The 20,513-nt window shown below is 39.3% G+C and overlaps 1 protein-coding gene across 4 annotated transcripts; it reads left to right on the top strand.

Annotated features, from left to right (window-relative positions):
* The first annotated feature begins 12 nt into the window (after positions 1 to 12).
* Positions 13 to 20,231, top strand: ago3b (argonaute RISC catalytic component 3b). Of its 4 annotated transcripts, none has more exons than XM_058618366.1 (19): positions 13 to 150; positions 5,445 to 5,646; positions 5,791 to 5,911; positions 6,396 to 6,604; positions 7,034 to 7,170; positions 8,294 to 8,428; positions 8,584 to 8,671; positions 8,766 to 8,913; positions 9,596 to 9,715; positions 9,820 to 9,942; positions 10,438 to 10,571; positions 11,078 to 11,262; positions 11,354 to 11,513; positions 12,329 to 12,419; positions 12,606 to 12,800; positions 12,910 to 13,044; positions 13,710 to 13,811; positions 13,945 to 14,144; positions 14,881 to 20,231. In XM_058618366.1, exons 1-19 carry the CDS (start codon positions 132 to 134, stop codon positions 14,987 to 14,989), a joined length of 2,613 nt encoding a protein of 870 aa, XP_058474349.1. In that variant the 5' UTR covers positions 13 to 131; the 3' UTR covers positions 14,990 to 20,231. The 4 variants fall into 4 exon arrangements, with proteins under 4 accessions (XP_058474349.1, XP_058474346.1, XP_058474348.1 ...); XM_058618363.1 differs by having other exon boundaries at positions 10,405 to 10,571; XM_058618365.1 differs by having other exon boundaries at positions 9,820 to 9,963.
* The last annotated feature ends 282 nt before the right edge of the window (positions 20,232 to 20,513 follow it).

The raw sequence follows: 20,513 nt of genomic DNA, 5'->3' as shown, positions 1-20,513 counted from the left end.
AGAGCTCATCCGTCACCGGAGCAGGGGAAACCGGGGGAGAGCGGCGCGTCGGCCCAGGGGGAGTTTTACTCCACGCAGAGGCAGAGAGAGCGATCACTGGGTGCCGGGTTTTCCGGACAGAGACCTCATGAATGGAAATCGGAACAACAGGTGGGATCTACAGACTAACGGCCATGATGAAGTGCTCCGTGCTCAGGTTATTTTCAGACCGAGTGTGAGCAGACGCATATGGGAACTGTGTGTGGCGTTCAGGTTCTCTGTCATCGGGAGGGGAATAGTTGACATATATTATCCAGTACTGCGATAAAATCGTAAAAAAGTAAATTTATAAAACATTTCATGTTCATATGTGTTCACTTTCACTAGAAAAATTACACTTAAGAACCAATAAATATATTATGGACAGAGAGCCCTCCCAGAATAAGTTGATGTTCACAGAATTATTTTAAAACACATTTAAACAATTACAGCAATAGTTGCATGAACAATTAATTTTGTAGAGGAACATTTTGATTCGAAATTTTCAATTAACATTTAGTTAAAAATAAAATAAGCCCTCTACTAAATAATCCCTTAATTAAGTTGATAATGTGTGGTAAAACTGTCTCGGAGAGATCTGTGTAGTCATTCCCAACGACTCGGTTGAGACCACACATGAGTCATGGCAGATTTGTTTTTGGGTCCCCAAAAGAAACATTTCAGTCAAGGTTTACGTGAATTTGAAACACATTTTGGAAGTGATTTGTTTACCAATTCAAAATAATATTGAACGGTACATATATGGTTGTAAATTAGTTACTACATCAGGTACAAACTTGCCCTCATCACGATTTTTATTGTGATGTGTGTTGCGATAGTTTGCCATCTTTAAAAAGTTGATTCATCTGTAGATTATTTTCTCAATTATGTGAGTACTTGTTTTATCCATAAAGTGTCAGAAAATGTTGACCAGCGTTTCCCAAACCTATGCTACCCCGCAAATCAATTATCAAAACTGTTGATAATATATTTAGTAAGTGATTAATAGTTGCTGCCCAACTTTACATGCACAGTTATGTTGTCAGTCCCACTGAGATATATAATACAATCTCTTCTATTCTTCTATAATAGGGGAGGGAATAGTTGGGTAATTTCACGATACAGTGCATGACCATTGATGACGGCAGCGGTTCTGTAACAATAAATATACTGCAAAACAGTCGTTTAATGACACATCATATCCGTTTAATATCTGGGGAGTTTCAGGTAACTTACACTTGAGTAGTCATGAATTCATGAAGTAGTGACACTGGTGAGTCACACTGGAAAGGAAGATTGATTGTCAGGAAGCAACTCGTGTTCAACATCAAATGCTCCAGAATCCCCATACAATTTTAACGAACATCTCTGTAAAAGAAACTGATTACATTAACTTGATGATGGGGAGTTTTACTGCAGGACGGTTGCGTTTGAGTCAAAAACTGATAACATGTTGGTGTATGAGTTGTCAGAGTTACTAGAGTGGTCCAAGAGCAGCCAAGCGGAGAACAGTGTTTTTTCCCCGAAACTCCCACATGCTGCTCCAGCAGACAGACATACATGTGTATGTTTGCCGGTCTGTTCTGTCATAAACATAGACCTCGCTAGGACCAGTAGTCCTCATGGAGACCAAAACCTGGTTTAGAGCTAAGATTTGAATCATGTGAGGGTTAGGCATTAACTGGTTATGGTTAAAGTTAGGCATGATGCTTTGTTTAGGCTGTCCAAATGAATGGAAGTCAAGGCGGGATTCTTAAAAGGATAGCGGCATGAACCTGTGCGTGCGCATGTGTGTGTAACAAACCAGTCTCACTGGTCCCTTTTCTACGTCATTCTGTCATCTGTCAAATGCAGGTGTGTGTCTGAAGCCTGAGAGTGACTGGCTCACCACCGTCAGGGAGGCGTGTGTGTGTGTGAATGACGGCCTTTCACACCAGCTGCTACCATAGTTACATCAACTGTTGTATAGTGTTCAGTTAACTGCTGCCTGTGTTAATTACAAATCAATTGAGCGTGGCAGTGCATAAGTCGATGTTCCTTTGTAGGCCAGGGTCACAGTTTGTGAGTCACAGCCTGTGTACTGTATTATTGATGTTGTTGGGGTCGTTGAAGGACAAAAAAGGGGCCAAACTGGTTCACTGAAACTCATTCGTTCATTCATTCGTTAATGCTCCATTTGTACTTTTAACTGGAAACAAAGCTTTATTGGGAGAAAGTAGAGCGGAGCTCGGCTGTCATATGGGAAGAAAATTATGAAATACAAAAACAATGGTGCCTCGGTACCTTGAAATCCTTGAATGTTTATGAATTTGAAAAACAAGAACAAACGTCATAATTACTAGTGGTGTTATGGACACTGTCCACTCTCTCTCTCCACCTCTGATGTGAGATTCCGTGCAGAACGATGAGCAAGTAACGTTTAGCAAGAGAGAGCAAATAACATGATGTCTGGGAAATGAAAATTCCAAGATCTCTGTCTTGCCAAAGAAAATTACAAATCAGTAAAAGTGGACGCCATGGATGAAGACGCTAATACCAGTTGTCCTCCCAGCTTAAGCTATCTCTGTACATTCGGTCCTTGAATTTGAGGGAATTGGCCATGGAAAGACATTGAATAGCCCTTGAATTTGATGTCAACCGAGGTGTGGGAACCCTGATTATATGTAGCTAAACCTGCAAGTTAGTTCAAGCAGGTAACTTGAGCTGCTCTGCATACACGTGACACGCCTCACTCACCATTGTACATCTCAAACACGCCTTCCACTTTAGCGGCCTATTTAACCTGCAACACCTCTCGTCTATTTCTCTTTGCCTCTTTGTCGTTCCATTTTTTTTTACCTCATTCCAGTATCACTGCCTGTACGTCAGCCTCATGACCACCACACCAGCATCCTCATAATGACAAGAGGTATATTGATTAATCAGCTCATTAATGGGGTCGATATTTGCCTTTTTTTAATAATCAGCATTGGCCAATGATTACATATTTACAAATTTTTGTTCTCAGACACTTGAAAAATGTTACTAAGTTACTGAAATATTAATGTTAAGATTATGCATTTTTTTTATTAAACATAATGTATAGTATTGTGCTGCAATGCAGACATAAAATGGAGGTTGGAGAGACGGACCACAAGTGATGTTCATTAACTGGTTACTGAAGTTTAAAAACATTTTGTTGTATTATTTGTTATATTTTATCAGGAAAAAAGAAAGTGGGGTAAATATTTGGCCTATCGGCTGCCCTGATTTCTAAAAATAAACATCGGCCGTAGAAAAAAGCAAGCCGTAGACAAACTCAAATGTTTTACTGCTGCATTTTAATTATTAATTAATTGAGTTATTAGACTGACATGCTTTTTGTTTGAAGTTTTTGGCCTAACAAGATTAGCACAAGGAACAATCTACGTATATTTCAGTTCTAGCAGCATTTATTGTTTGCCATATTTATATTACTCATGCTGATATGTGATGATAAACTTTTTGGGTATATTCTTGTGCGGCCTTGCTGGTTTATTGTTTTTTAGCCTGTTCTAAAAATAAGAGTAAATTTGTAACTGCAGTTCAGAGAGAAATAAAACTAGTCTGTGTTCTCCTGGATCTCCTCCTCCTTCATCATGCCTGCCTTCAGTTGTTGTAGAGAGGCTGGGGCAACATAAGCATCGTCGCCATGGGAACAACACAGGGGAGGAAGCGAGCATCAGCATCACACACTGTGCCTCCTTATGACAGTTTTATGGTCAGCCCTAGCCCCGTAACAGAAGTCAAATATTTTCCAGTAACAGCTTCTCCACCACAATTATTTCACGACCACATTAACAAACACTTTCTCTGAATCAAAAGAACAACAAACCTCTTCTTATTTGCTTGTTTGCTTGTTGGTCATTGTGCGTTGAGTGTGAGTCACATCTATGGATATTATGTGGTTTTATGATGTCGTCATGTTTTTTTTTTCACGAGTACTTTCCAGTTTGGCATTTACGAAAATTGGTGTTAAAGTTGTCGTGCAGTGTCATCCGCCTACTTCTCCTGTCTGGCAAATTCTGTGTCTATTGAGCTTGCCTTTATTCAAAATGTCACCAAACGCCACAACCTTTTTATAGAGCAGTTATTATCTGATCTGACTGTGGTGAGGGGTAGAAATGGCGTTGGCCCGTTAGTTTCAGTTATCAATTTTATCAGTGTTTGACGTCCCCGTCTGACCATATTCAGTCCCAGAGTCTGCTCTTTCCTCTTCACCAACCACTTCCTTCCTACAGTTTTTCTTCAATTCAAAACAGGTTTTTCACATTAATGATGGACGAATGGTCCAACATTGGAATTAATATTCATGGTGTTTATTTGTTTATTTGTTTCATTGAATCTGGTAAGGACTGTTTACTTATGAGCATTTAAATTAAGATATCGATATTTGCCCTGGCATATCAATTATTGTATTGGACGAGGAAAGACGACGATATATCACCAAATCGATATGTTGACCCACCCCTAGATATAAGTCATGTTCGGGGATCTTGGCTGTGTTTGAAGCCAATATCGTCCATAACCAATATTGTGCTGATGATATTGTACATACATATCAACCGATATCACATAATCATTTTAACTCAAACCCTTTATAGCTTTTGAATTATTATTAAGTCTTGCCTTTGACTCCTATTTAAATGGAAATTTTGTCTTCCAAAAAATCCGCATGTATCAAAATATGAATGAAAGAGTGAGTTGTTTTCAGTTCTGTCACTATAGTATATCGTTGCTCATGGAATTTATATATTCAATGGATATATCTATTTGTTGGGCAAATTTTGTTAAAATGGAAGTCTAGAGGTCTATTTGCAAAAGGCGATATACCCTTTAAACAACTTGCAGTGACGATGTATAATGGATATGTATAATATCTTTCTTCTCTTTAAGCTCTGTGTGTGTTCTCTCATGTCTATTTTATGCACTACGTGTTCCCCTGCATTCTCCAGCTAGTTTTTAACTCTGCCTTTCTGTCGTTAGGATTTCAGGAAGCAGATGTACATGTGATTTATTTGCTTTTAAACCGAATATTGTTGCGTCACTGCTGTCGGACTTTGACAAAACGGTTTAAGTGTTGGCGGTAAAAACCAGAATGATGAGCTCACAGTAACAAAAACTGTCAGATGTGAGGGGAACTGTAAAGTCTGTGGGTTTTTCCCGTGAACCCCCCAAATTCACACAAATCTATGTTTCTGTAATGGTTTATATACCAGTATGTAGTATCTCATTTGACTCATTTTTGTGGTCTAACACATTGTTAAGCACTATAGCTGTGTGAGTTAACATATGGTTAATAATGAAGATGCTTACAACAAGTTTACTTACAGTAGTTTTATAATTTATGCAGAAAACTAATCTGAACTGTAATTATGTTTAATCTACATTTATTTTTTTTGTGATAGGAGCCGTTGGAGCCCAAGCCGTTGGAGCCCAAGCTGTTGGAGCCCAAGACCTCTTTGCGTTGCCACGACGACCGGGCTATGGCACTGTTGGGAAGCCCATCAAGCTTCTGGCCAACTGCTTCCAAGTGGAAATCCCCAAAATTGACGTCTACCTGTATGAAGTGGATATTAAACCTGACAAATGTCCTCGCAGAGTCAACAGGTATCAAGAAAGTCCTGAACCAGTTTAAGCCTCGAGCTTAAATGATAAATTGAAACATTTAAGCTGTGTTTGATGAAGGTTATTTAGTGTTGTATAATGATATTACCTCATAGTTGTACTGTAAGTTGTGGTTGTCTTTTTCAGGGAGGTGGTGGACACCATGGTTCAGCATTTCAAGGTGACCATCTTTGGTGACCGCCTGCCGGTTTACGATGGGAAAAGGAGTCTCTACACCGCGAGCCCACTTCCTGTCGCCACCAGTGGTGTAAGAACAACCACCGTTTTGCTTCATAATGGTCACAGGTGTCATGTAAATGACAGATAAATCATTAGGAGTGACTTGAAAATGTGTTCTACTGCCACCAGATACAGTACCTAGTGATACTATATATATATATAATTTATATCCAAGACCTAATGATTTAAAATGATGTTATTTGTGATTTTTATCAAAATATTTGTAGAGTTCATAACACGTTTTTGTAACATTACATTTTTGGTAAACTAAATAAAGATTTTTGCCACTTAATTACGGGTAAGTAATCTGTAATAACAACTCAAATAACGGATGATCATGGCCGGAAGGCCATCTACAAGAACACATTCTATTAAATCAGTTTTACAATTATTGTAATAATATCATGAACCACAGTAATTGTGACAGGACAATTTTTCCATGCCTAGCATTGTCTCAAGAGCACCGGTATACCAAAGCTGAACATAAATGGACCTAACATGTTGCTCCTCAGGTGGATCTGGATGTCACCCTGCCAGGTGAAGGAGGGAAGGACCGCCCGTTTAAAGTCACCATCAGGTTTGTGTCGTTGGTCAGCTGGCACTTGCTGCACGAGGTCTTGACTGGACGTGCTATGGCTGAACCTGTGGACCTGGAGAAACCCATCAGCACTAATCCTGTTCACGCTGTGGACGTCGTCCTTCGACACCTCCCCTCCATGAAGTGAGTTCTCTCACAGGAATATCTAGAATTTGGATTTAGAAAAATAAATGTGGTTAAATATTGTTATATATTTAAAGTTTAGTAAAACTCTTGCCAACAATTGTTATGTTTTAAAATGTAACAAAATTGTGACCGAAGAATACCTGCTACTTCCTGAAGTTATTATATATGACTCCCTTAATTTATTATGTAGGATTTCAACCACATCTTTGCCACATACTGTAACAAGAGCAGTTTGGTGTTCACTCATGACGATGCACCACAGAACCATCCCTGAATGTGGATTAAAACCACTTATTAGTTGAATATATTGAACAAAAATGGCTTCAGCAACAGCAGCTGTAGTGAACTTCGCTGGGGATGCAACCCCCAGCCTGTGGGGAGGTTTTTATTTTTGTGTCATGTGTGTACTTTTGCGTTCCTCCTCAGGTACACCCCCGTTGGACGGTCTTTCTTCTCCTCCCCAGAAGGCTATGACCACCCACTGGGTGGGGGGCGAGAGGTTTGGTTTGGTTTCCATCAGTCAGTACGGCCGGCCATGTGGAAAATGATGCTCAACATTGATGGTAAGTGAGCGTTGTCAATCGAGAAACTTCCATGGGGATAGAAATACAGTGAATCAGGAAAGATAAGCAGCATATTTAGCAGACAGATTCTTGAAAGGATTTTGTGAGATCCTTGAAATGCCACTGTTTTAAATAGGGTTGTCTGTCAGATGATGAAGATGGGTAACTGCTGGATGATATAGTAGTTGTATGAGGTCCACACCAAACCACACCAAAGTCCATTGAGAAAATCTGCGTTTGTAGCTTGGGTGGACACAGGAGCTGCTGATCTTCTACTACTACTACCTTAAATGATACATTTGTGGAACCCGGTAAAATCCAAATGGAGCATTTCAAACTCCAAAGTCGGAAAAATAACAGTTGAGCTTACTGATGGAGGCAGCAGTGGATCAACAACAGCTCTTTACCATGTTGTAAAGCTCAGCCTTTAAAGTGGCTAAAACCAGCTTTCCATGTTTCAGCCGTGTTTTCAGTGAAACCAGGTGTCTTTAAAGCTTGTTCTCTAGTACGCAGCAGGCACTCGCTGTGTTCAGTGCTGTTTCATTCTTTTTGTTTGAAATGATTGTGTTTCTTGTCATGTGTAGACACGCTGCTTATTAAAGATTGTCCACACATTTACTGATGTGACATTTTGCTCTGCCCAAGCAGTTTTCATCGCTGTAAGTCATTTCTGTTAGCAACTTCCTGTCTACAATTTTTGATGATTCAATCAGAATTTTTTGTGGAGGGTAGATCACCCAAGTATGTTCTCATACAATTTTGTTAAGAATCTACCCACTGATGACGTCACAAAAATTTATCTAATTTACAAGAAATCCCCATCTCTTATGATGGGAAAACTGTAAATAAAAAATAAAAAATAAAAAAAAGTATTACTAACAACTCACTGGATTTGACTCACTTGGTATGTATATGTGTAGATAGTCTACCATTGGACTAAGTTATATCCGAATCTAATATACAGCACAGATTTGGTTGCAATTTAACAAGTTCAGACGTGTTTCGTGATGAATTTTGTCATGACTATGTAAGATGGTGAAAGCTATAAGCAGAGGAAGTTCTAAGTCACGTATGTGACTCTAGAGTGCTCTTTACATTGCGACTTTGTTGTGTTTGGTTTCAGTGTCAGCCACAGCCTTTTACAAAGCTCAGCCGGTCATTCAGTTCATGTGTGAGGTCCTGGACATTCACAACATTGACGAGCAGCCCCGCCCACTCACCGACTCCCACAGGGTCAAGTTTACCAAAGAGATCAAAGGTATGTCACCAAAGAGCACACTCAGACTCTGCTTTTTATATCACTGTGAACGTGTTTGTGTTCTGTCTCGTGAGCTGTTGTTTGATGTTGTAGCAGTACACAATAAATGCTCCTGTCACTTGTATTTCACCAATTCTTAACCTCTGTTTCCACAGGTCTCAAAGTGGAAGTGACACACTGTGGAACCATGCGTAGGAAGTACAGAGTGTGCAACGTGACACGACGCCCTGCGACCCTCCAGACGTACGTTTCCTCATCACGCCCTCAGTCATTTTTTACTCTGCAGTCAAAGCGCTCAATGACTCACATCCATTTCTTGTTCCTCTCAAATCTGCAGGTTTCCTTTGCAGCTTGAGAACGGTCAGACAGTGGAACGCACAGTGGCGCAGTATTTCAGAGAGAAGTACAGTCTGCAGCTGAAATATCCCCACCTGCCTTGTCTGCAGGTGGGCCAGGAGCAGAAACATACCTACCTGCCACTGGAGGTAAGGACCGTGTGGTTCTAACGTCAAATTCTGGTCTCAGGAAGTTGAATCATCACAGATAATGTGCTAAATGTTGAGACAAAATGCAAGGTTTCCTCTAAAGTTAAATAATCTACTGTAAGAGGATACTTGAAAACTTATACAGCGTCCTGAAGAACACCTACCACCCCCTCAATGGCGTGCTTGTCCAAAACAGAAGCACATTCACTAACGGATTCATTCTACCACATTGCACTACAGAGTAGTGCTGGCAATACATGGATATTATATCTATGAGACAAGATATGTTTTTAGATTTTGGATATCGTCACATTAATTTTGAAGAAGCAGATGTAACACACTCAATTTAGCCGTGGGGTTTAATAAAGTATTGTGAATTTGATAAATTAGGAGTATAAGACACAATTAGTGCAATAAATTCAAGGTGACATTTTTAAATTGGGCATCAGCGTGTGCATGAAGTAGTCTGGTTTGTAATTTCTCACTTGCAACCAGTCAGTGCTATGTAGTTGGGATTACATTACCAGTTCATAGTTAATGTCGGTCACTACTGATTCTGTAGGGATAATACAGAAAAGCACATAAACATTGGCTTTAAATATAAGTAAATACAAGTCAAACAAATTAATTGTAATTATGCAGCTGAATTAGCAACTGATTAACATACATTTTCTCCATTTAGGTTTGCAACGTTGTAGCTGGTCAGCGCTGCATTAAAAAACTAACCGATAACCAGACATCGACTATGATAAAAGCAACTGCTCGTTCAGCACCAGACAGGCAGGAGGAGATCAGCAGGCTGGTGAGTATCCTCTGGACCAGATAACAAGAAGAAAACTACTTAATATCAGGTGGTTGTTTCTTTTCCCCTCCAGTAAAGTTAAATAATAACCTGTCTTTTCTCAGGTGCGGAGCGCAAATTATGAGGCCGACCCATTCGTCCAAGAGTTTCAGTTCCGCGTCCGGGACGAGATGGCTCAGGTGTTGGGCCGCGTACTGCCGGCCCCCATGCTGCAGTATGGCGGCAGGGTGAGCTCTGAACCATTTATGGTACCTTACCCTTAAATCACACTTCACACGCATGTTTCTAACACCTTGTACATGGTTTATATGGGGATTGTATGTCTTTTTATGCCAAAAACAAAAAAATGATAGATGATATTAATATAGCTCAAGGGGGGAAACGCTGTACTTTGTTTGTCCAGATTAATTTTTTTTGCCTTTTCCGTATCTGATATCCTCTCCTCTTATCAAGGATTTTATACTTTTTAAACACATGCATCCCATTTTATGGGATAGAAAAGAAACGGATCAAGCTAAAAAAAAAAAATTCTTGCACGAGAAACAAGTTATTTCTTTCCAATCACTCTGCCATTATATTAATCATCAGCCTGTTTGCCTGTTTGCCTGAAGCATTTGTATCCACACACAGTCTGTGTGTGTCCATGCATTGAATGTGTGCGTGTGTATGTGTTTGTGTGTGTGTGTCAGCCCCAGCAGATAAACCCTGCACTGTCGTTCCAGAACCGCACGGTGGCCACACCCAGCCACGGGGTGTGGGACATGAGGGGGAAGCAGTTTCACACCGGAGTGGAAATCAAGATGTGGGCCATCGCCTGCTTTGCCACCCAGAGGCAGTGCAGAGAGGAGATCCTCAAGTAAGTCCTCTTAAAAAATGACTGAAGATTATTACTGTTTAGTTACAGGAAAATTAACTTCAAGAATGGGAATATGACCTACTTTTTAACATGAGTCAAACTTTATTGTGATATTATGATTGTAATATAGGGCTACAACAGTTGATTGATTATTTAAAAATTCACTTTTTATAACAATTTTATAGGTTGAATGTCTTTTTTTACAAATTAAAACAAATATTAAGATTTTTCTGCTCCTTAAAGATATTCCTTAAATATGAATATCTTCTAGTTTCTTTATGCCATTTAACAAAGGAATCACTAAAACTGAATAACTGTGGTTTGTGAACAAAACTAAACATTTGAGACACACACCCTCATTTTGAGGTTTAGGAAACACTGATCAACGTTTTTGTTGACATTTTATGGACCAAACAACTCATCGATCAATCGAGAAAATAACTGACGGCTAAATCATTTATAATTATAAACATGATGATTTTATTATAATATCCAAATTTTCCTAGGAGCTTCACTGAACAGCTGCGGAAAATCTCAAAGGATGCTGGGATGCCAATCCAAGGCCAGCCGTGCTTCTGCAAATACGCCCAGGGAGCTGACAGCGTGGAGCCCATGTTCAGACACCTGAAGGACACCTACGCCGGGCTGCAGCTCATTATCGTCATACTGCCAGGGAAAACACCCGTCTACGGTAGAGACTTGTTTGTAAAAACTATGTTTAAAGTAATAAGAACAACATAAGAACAGTGTCTAACGTAATATAAATAACCTCTGACCTCCAGCTGAAGTGAAACGCGTCGGGGACACCCTCCTCGGCATGGCCACGCAGTGTGTCCAGGTGAAGAACGTCGTGAAAACGTCTCCACAGACGCTCTCCAACCTCTGCCTCAAGATCAACGTCAAACTGGGAGGAATCAACAACATCCTGGTTCCACACCAGCGGTAAAAAAAACAGTGAAATACTTGAGTTAAAATCGGTGTTAAGTACTATTCTATCACTTGGGTGTTTGGTCTCAAAGCTCTGACAAATGTCTTCATGAAGTGATGAAGCTAGTACTAAGGAGAATGCTAACAGCAGCGATGGACAGTAAGTGAGGCAAATCATCGCTGACAGCAGCTTTAAAGCAACAGTGTGTACACTTTAGCAAGTAATGAGTGTAAAACTTTAGCAACATTTATCGTTGACATTCCAGATAAGAATATATCAGACCAGTCATTGTTAGCAATACCAGTCGATTAATGCACACAAACAGCATAGCATCATGTTTGTGTTTAAAATGAATAAAAAAGTAGCAGTGGTTGTATCATGGCAGTCATCTTGGAGTCCCATGTTGTGATTGGTGAGGTTTCTCCCAAGTTTCCGAGTTGGAAATCCAAGTACATGACCTTGGAAATTACAAGTTCCGACTGCAAATGGAACACGCACGCGTGTGTCGGAGAACCTTTGCAGACTTAAGTACTCAAAAGATGTTTAGTTTGTCCAGTGTGTAACTGTAAATACATAGCTCTAAACAAGAGTTTGAAAAACAATAATTCATACAATCAGGTCTTTGTATTACATTTTAATATTAAGGCTAACATTTATGTCTCAAGTTTCCAAAATTCAAATAATTTCACCGGTGTACAGCGGCTTCATGTTTTAGTTCACTCGTGACATTTACTGTTTTTATATCTCGGTGTCTTTCTGTCGGCTGGGCAGCGTCACTGCTCAACAGATAAGTGGGATGTTAAATGTGCGTCTCCTCTCGTCCCTGTAGGCCGTCTGTGTTCCAGCAGCCTGTCATCTTCCTCGGCGCGGACGTCACTCATCCTCCTGCCGGTGATGGGAAAAAACCATCTATTGCAGCGGTGAGGGAAAACAACTTGATTTTATTCCCCCTTAAAAACCTGTTTTAAAAGAGGCTTCAGATGCTGATTTCACTGCGATTGTGTTTGTAAATATAACTATTTGTTTAATAGACTCATTAAATTCACTGTAGTGCTTATACAGCCATTACCAGAGCGGCCTTTCTGACCTCTGACCTCCTTCTACAGGTGGTGGGCAGCATGGACGCCCACCCCAGCAGGTACTGCGCTACAGTGCGAGTCCAGAGGCCCAGGCAGGAGGTCATTCAAGACTTGGCGTCTATGGTGCGAGAGCTTCTGATCCAGTTCTACAAATCAACGCGTTACAAACCGACCAGGATCATCTTCTACAGGGATGGAGTGTCCGAGGGCCAGTTCAGACAGGTTTCAACTATTCTCTTCATCCTGCCCCATTTCATTTAGTCTTCACATGAATGAGCGCATGTTAGTTTTCACCTCGTTCCTTGAATAATAACTGTGTTTTTCTGTGTAGGTGCTGTACTATGAACTGCTGGCCATCAGGGAGGCTTGCATCAGTCTGGAGAAAGATTACCAGCCGGGGATTACGTACATCGTCGTACAGAAACGCCATCACACGCGCCTCTTCTGTGCTGATCGCAACGAGAGGGTCAGCAGCACATAACTCCTGTCTTTGTTAGATATTAACAGTAATGTTAGAAATTATTGCATTCACCTTAAAATATATAAAAAGCTCTGTTTTCCTGAATTAATATGATAATAATAATTTTGGTTCCCTTTTTCTCAGAGAGTGAGTTTCAAATTTAGGTTGTAGCTTGTTTTTCATTTTATTATGCTATTAGAGACCCCTCAGATGTGTTTAGACTATGTTTTCAAACACAAGATTTTCATCATGTAAGATTGAATATGAATCACTATCACTTTGGCATCACATTATGCCAAAAACTAGAACCAAAACTTTGTTCTTTATGAAAAATCATCTCACTAATTCAGAAAAATAGACCAGAAATTATTTTTTATTAACAAATTATCACTTTAAGTCGGAAAACGGAGCTAAAATTATGTTCTTGGTGGAAAGTATTCTCGCTAATTCAGAGGATGAGAAAATAGGCAAATTCTTTTGTTTCTTTGTCTGTTTATTCCTGAATGGTTCCGGAAAAACAAAGCTTTTTTAATTTTTTGGTGAATACAGTGCTTCTGTAGTTCAGGTCAAATATAAGAGCAAACATCTTGCAAAAGGGAAATTTGATATAAGCAGTTTAAGGCAAATTTTAGGTAAAGTAACGTGGGGTTTTCTTACATTTACGTTGCCAGGTTGGACGAAGTGGAAACATTCCTGCCGGCACCACAGTGGACACAGACATCACTCACCCATATGAGTTTGACTTTTACCTCTGCAGTCACGCTGGGATCCAGGTATAACCGACACACTTTCATTAACAACCAGGTTTCTCTGCTCCTGCTACATTTAGCTGCTCCTTGTTTGTCCTCTCTCTCTCTCTCTCTCTCTCTCTGGAGTGCGATTAACTCTGTTCTCCGCCGCCTCCAGGGTACGAGTCGTCCTTCTCACTACCACGTTTTGTGGGACGACAACTGCTTCTCCGCTGATGAGTTCCAGCTCCTCACCTACCAGCTGTGCCACACCTACGTCCGCTGCACTCGGTCCGTTTCCATCCCAGCGCCGGCATACTACGCACACCTGGTGGCCTTCCGTGCGCGATACCACCTGGTGGACAAAGAACACGACAGGTCGGGAAAATACTCTTTTTAGATTAACGTAGGCTGTCTTTAAAGATGTACAACTTAAATTCAGATTCTTCCTCAGGCTTCTAGCAGCTGTCAACATCACTTACAGTATTAATATCACAAACTATTGATATTGGAATCACTATTTTTATTGCCAGAAAATGTCAACAAACACAAAAATATACCAGATTTTATTTTATAAATTAAAAAATGATCCAAAAACAGGTAATAAAAAAATTAAGTACTGCATTCAGTCAGAAAACATTTTTATTTTTATATTTATTACAACATCTTTTTAAATGATGATACTAAACATGCAGGACTTTTTGTTTTAAAGCATGCAGCAAATTTAGAAAAATAGACTAATGGAGTGAAACATTTTTTACTTTTCTGTCAGAAAATGGAGCCAAGATGATGTTCTTGGTGGAAAATGATCTAGATAATTATATTCTTGATGAAAGTATTCTCATTTAAAGTCAGAAAACAGAAGCTGCATTATGTTCTTGGTGGAAAAATGGACCATAAATACTTATAATTTTATAAATAGACGATGTTAAAATATAAGACCGTCTTTTTCAAATGGCAGAAAACTGAGTTTCCTGACGTCCCATTTGCAGTCTCACTAATAGATGTCCCCGATTCCTCCACTCTGGACCTTTTTAAGTTTTAGGAGCATGAGATAATGTGTTGTTGCTTCATGTAACGGTTGTTGTGTTTCTGTTATTTGTTTTTCCGGCAGTGCGGAGGGCAGCCACGTGTCGGGGCAGAGTAACGGCAGAGACCCTCAGGCTTTGGCCAAAGCTGTTCAGATCCACCACGACACGTTGAGGACCATGTACTTTGCCTGAACCTCCTTCCACATCGCCTCCTCTTGTCTCAGCCTCTCATCCAGTCTTAAGGTTTGACTCCACGCTAGGGCGCCTCTGGTGTGAGGTGATGGCTACTGCAGGCCGCGCGAGGAATCACAGCCACGTTATGCAACATGAAAACCAGCCAATCGTTCCTGCCACTGCGTCACTTACTCCTCTCCACATCATCTCCATTCTGAATCTCCTTATAGCCTCCAGGTTTGACGACACAAACTCAAAACTACGTTGTTGCAGGGATTATCGTAATGTGCGTATGGATTACGGCATAGCCGGTGGGAAAATATGAAAAAAAACTGACGATTCTTTGGTGCGTGGTTGTGAACGAAGCAGAACCGGAGAAAAGTCCTGACTTCTTCACATTGAGCCTAACGTTGCTGGTTTATACTGTATTTTATTTTATTTTATTTTTCAGCTTTCTAGATACTGTATGTGTTTGTGTGTCGAGCAGATGTGCGGTCGCCATAGCAACATGTGAGCGGAGTGCGACCCCCCCCCCCTTTTTTTTCCCTTTATAACAACAGTCATTCTTGTGTCTCCCTCATTAATCCAGTGGTTTAACAGTCGTGGAATCGAGTCACGACTCTTCTCTCTCCCGACAAAGACACTGAATGAAATCTTTAACCTTTTTTTTGTTTTGTTTTTTTCTAAAGGAAAAGCCACGTATATTCTGTCCTTTTTAAAGGCTTTGTTTGTGCATCAATTGTTTGCAAGTCGAATTCCTCTAAAGAGAACTGTGTTCAATTTTAAACTTTTCTAACTCAAATTTCAGTTTGGTGCAGCGTCTTATACCAAATTTATTCTTGTATGTTTTATTACTCTCATTTATTTATGAGTGTGTTTCTATTTAAACTTTTAAATTAAACACGTATGCAGCAATAAAAACGAAAGACGGACTGTTTTTAATCTTCAAATCTATCACACCACAAACGTCGGCTTCTTCTTCTTAAAAACACGAGTTGATGAGAGCTCCTTCAGCGCGATGTGAGATTCAAACGTAGAAGAAGCAGAGGGTGTTTGTCGAGTGTTTGTGTGCCACAGTGGTTTGTTGTGAGTGAGTTTTTGGACGTGACGATGAGCGAGGATTCAGGAATGTGTTGTTTGTGACCGTGATGCTGGATCAGTAAGGATCAGTGAGGAGGTGCTTGGAGAAAAGTGATGATCAAAGTGCCTGATGTCGTTGAAACTGAGGTTGTTGGTTTCGCATGTTGGTTTGAGTGTTGATGCAGAAGTGCGCAGATACTGCACTGTGTTGAAGATGGCGCTGCAACTAACAGTTATTTTCATAATCGATTTAATATGTCCGTCATTTTCTGATGAATCGAGGAAGTATTTGGCCCACAAACCGAAATTAATTCAGTTTTAATGGTTTCTTCATTAAAAGGAAGCAAAGACACCTGGATATAGTCACATTTAGGCAGCTGAAAATGTGTTAATAAACTAGTTGGCGATTCATTTAGTTATAGATTAGTCATTGATTAGGAAGATTTTTTTCATAATTTGGTGATGAAATCTTTCGATTTCATCATGTTTTGATGCAGATTCTGCACATACATCATTTATGAATTATACACTTATTTTCTTTTATCAACAATAATTCAAAAACAATTTGATCTCTTAAGGTTTCATCATCATCTGAGTTTTTCCTGTTTGCACTTTTAACAAAATTTAATCAAATTGGATGTTTTTTTTAGTTTCGGTGAGTTTTTTAACTGTTTCTCAGACGTCTGAAGACGTCAAATCAGGCTTTTTGGCTTCAGACTATGAAAAAAATGATTAGTTGCAGCTCTGCTCGGTTTGTTTTATAAGTGTTTCGGCTCCACTGATGGAAATCTAACATTTTCTTGAGTATAAATCTCTCTTTTGGCATGAAATCATGTCAATATGTAATAAGTTAATATACATTCAATTATTATAATTTTTTTTTTCATAATGAGAATTTGATCGTTGTTGCCAGAGTTTTGGAAACGGTACATGTGTTTGTTTTAACAAAAACAAAAAAGAGTTATTGATATTTTTCAGTGCTTGGACCAAACCAATGTGCCTGGTGGTTGGGGGGGCAGGGGGTCGGTGTAGGACTCAAGAAGGTGTCGATACTTGTACGGCGTCGTTCTTAAAAATGCTGCGTCACCACAACCAAACTGTAGCTGCTATATTTAATATCAGTAGGTTTTAAATAAAATGCTTTAGGAGAAATAGGAACTTATGGTATTTTACATCACTTAAAATTAGCTGGGTGTGTTTGTGGTTGAGTCCAGTTTTGAAGTCTAAATGTTTTTAATTCTTCGATTGTCAGAGACGATTGTCTCCGCTGCGTTTGTTTGTCGTTGTGTTAGAAGCCGTTTCCCGAGGTCAGACATTACCAGCATTTAATTTTACTTGAATAGTTTTAGTAGTTTTTGTGGGCATGTTTAACATAGTGCTCTGCTTGTTTTTCAAAGTTTATAATATACAGTATATATAGATGTAATTATGTATACACAGAGCCTTATTGCAGAACCCCCCTGTTTTCCTGTCATGATGCCACTTCAAGCAAATTGACTTTTAAGGCCTTGACGAGCTGATTGATGCCTTTTCCCCCCTTTAGGAAAATAAAAGCCTTTTTTAAAAACTGTAAAAGGAGATATATTTATATTTACAGATACTAATCGTACACAGTAAACCACTTATTTTTCCTATTTGAAGCAGAACAGCTGTGTTGAAATAATGGTCACTTTTCCCAAATGTGACGATGCAAATCTCATGCTTTGAGAAGAAATGTGTTTTTTTTGTTGTTTTTTTTCGTTGATCTGCTATTTCTGAGATTGTCGGAGAAGACGTTGCCGTTGTTTTGTCGAAGTGCCGACCCTCCTCCGTCGTGACAAACGGCTCGATACCACTCTTTCACGTCCGATATACCGATATCACAACCTTTTACGACTGTCGGACGTAATTCTCCAACTGTGTAACAAATATAAGCAGCTTAAAACATGACTAGGCTAAAATGCTGTCGCTGATTTTGATCTTTCTGATATCTGATCCAGTGATTTATCATTTTCTTTCCAGTATCGGACCGATACCAAGTATTGCTAACGAGTTCTTGAATTTCTACCGATAAATCGATATTATGTCATGATGCAAACTTTTACCTCATGACTTTTAAACAACTTTGCTTAATAATAAGTTTGTGTCGTTTCAGAAACGCAGTGTCTAACGGTGTGGCAGGCGTTTGTCGTCACGGTCACATGACGCCATGTCTCTTTCCAGCATGTTGTGTCAGATTTGACCGATATCTCATACATGATATCTACTGTGCTCAGCTTTATTTCAGTGATGAGCTGATGCAATACTTGTTATCACTGGATTGGATATTAAAATGTGATTTTAAATGCTTCACTCGACAAAGGCAACATCGTTTTGTTTTTAAAATCAGAAGGTTATAGCGGGTAGGCGTGAGAGAACATACAGATATACTAAAATATTGCAATATTTCATGGCATCAGTTTTTAAAGTGCTGTATATCACAAATATTCTCGATAGTGTTTTTTTTTTGGTTGCATTTAAGCCTCCGGCCACTAGTTAGCAGCAGGCTTTCAGCCATTTGACTCCCTCCCCCCTCCTTTAACTCTTCACCTGTCCATATAATGTTATTAATTTCACTATGAGAACTTTAATTAAAATAGTCAATCTTTGGTGTGAAAAAATCCGAACTGTAACAACTTGTAAACCTAGTATAGTGATATACATCGTATCGGAATAAATCCATCAGTACAAACTTCTTAAGAGGGAAAAGACTGGTGTCGATATCGGTAACATCTGGTGTGAGGAAAATCTTGATATACAAAACTATTGTGATATTTCATGGTATGATACTGTATTAATTCTTTAAAGCACTTGATAGCGGTTTAAGCCTCTGACCTCTAGTTGGCAGTAGGACTTCGGCCATTTGATCTCAAACTAGGTAAAAAGAAAACAACCTTTAACATTTACATCGTAACGGGACATGTATCGTATCGCTAGTGGCTTGGAGATAAATGTGTCACATGAAAACTGTCGACTGGTGTCGATATCGGTAGATCATAGTATCAGTAATATCGGGCGTGAGAAAATATTGATATGCAAAAATACTGCGATATTTCGTGGCATGATACTGTAAGCCTCCGACCACTAGGCCCAAATTGGCATCGCAAGTGCACAAGTGTGTGCGCAGAAATATTGTAGCTTTTAAGTTGAGACCTTGCCAGATTTTTGTCGCAAAAGTGGTAAAAGTCTGATGTCGTTATCGGTTTGTCGTAAAATCTGACTCAGTAAAAGTGGCTTTGACTAAATTCTATCATCTGAAAAGCTCACTGGAGGCATTAAGGACTCGATCTCGTCACACGTACGAACTGCGAGAATCAATTTTAACGTTGAAAATAAAAGCGGAGGAGGGTCTGGGGATCCTCGGACTCCATAAAAACTTGCTGTGCCTTTTTCTCGTGGTGCTACAAGAAAGAAAATCAAAGACTGTAATGCAAAAAAACACAAGTATATAATATTAATATTAATAATACATGGCGATACTGTAAAGAGCGAGTGAGTGTGTGTGTGTGTGTGTGATTCTGACACCAAGAACAGGAAAATTATGTAGAACTGATGGGTTTGGAGTGAACAGGACCAAAAGTTCTGTGGTATCAGTTTTGAAAAGGACAAACACAAAGACAGGGAACACGACTCGCCACTCCGTACGTAAACAAGTAGCTCAGCGTAGACTTTATGTAGCATAATTTATTTAACTAATATTTCTATCGGGACTTTGACTCCCCTTTCTTTGTTTTTTCTTTCTTTCTCACTGCCTTTGAAACATTTATCTGCTTTATCACTCGTGTGTGAGTGAGTGTTTGTTCTTAAATCGACGGCAGTAACGTCGTAAGTTTCCGTGCGAACGGTTTATTCTTCCCTCTCCGTGTGTTTGCATGTCGCTTTTATTTCTTTTTAATGTGAAATCTAAACGTTTACAAACATCTTCCTTGTCTCCATATTTAACTTACGTCCCCCACAAAAATAAAACACTTGTGTGTTTTGGCTGCATATCATCAAACTCAAAACTATCTATTTTTGCCTGATTATGAATTTGTGTCACTTTTAGAATTTTTTTTTTTTTTGTCTTAACACTCATGTGATCCTGGTCCTACATTGAGCCTTTTTATTTGGTTGTTATTATATTTAATTGTTTGTTTTTTTTGGAATAAATACACTTCTGTATGAAAAATCAAGTTTGTTTTTTTATTACTACAAACACAGCAGGACACACGGAATATTGTCTTAAATGTAAAGTTAATGTCAAAAATACATATTTTGATTGATTTTGATAGTTTTAAATGTAATTCGCCACATGTGCTAAAGAACAAACAGGATACATTCTAGTGATGTGTCGTTCGTGAACGATTTGTTCAATATGAACTAATCTTTTATATGACTCTGGAGTAGTGAGTCGTCTAAGTGAGTGAGTCGTTCATTTTCATGCAGTACCTTCCTTCGCCACCTG

This window comes from Solea solea, chromosome 20 (genome assembly GCF_958295425.1).
Source record: "Solea solea chromosome 20, fSolSol10.1, whole genome shotgun sequence".
Lineage (NCBI taxonomy): Eukaryota > Metazoa > Chordata > Actinopteri > Pleuronectiformes > Soleidae > Solea > Solea solea.
Note: the sequence above shows the minus strand (reverse complement) of the source record. Positions and strands in the feature narration are given on the sequence as shown.

What these genes read in the sequence shown, in the direction of transcription:
- ago3b (XM_058618362.1), top strand. An exon ending in AATGATGCTCAACATTGATG is followed by an intron (nt 7,171 to 8,293) that starts GTAAGTGAGCGT and finishes GTTTGGTTTCAG; the next exon opens with TGTCAGCCACAGCCTTTTAC. An exon ending in GTGCTGATCGCAACGAGAGG is followed by an intron (nt 13,045 to 13,709) that starts GTCAGCAGCACA and finishes TTACGTTGCCAG; the next exon opens with GTTGGACGAAGTGGAAACAT.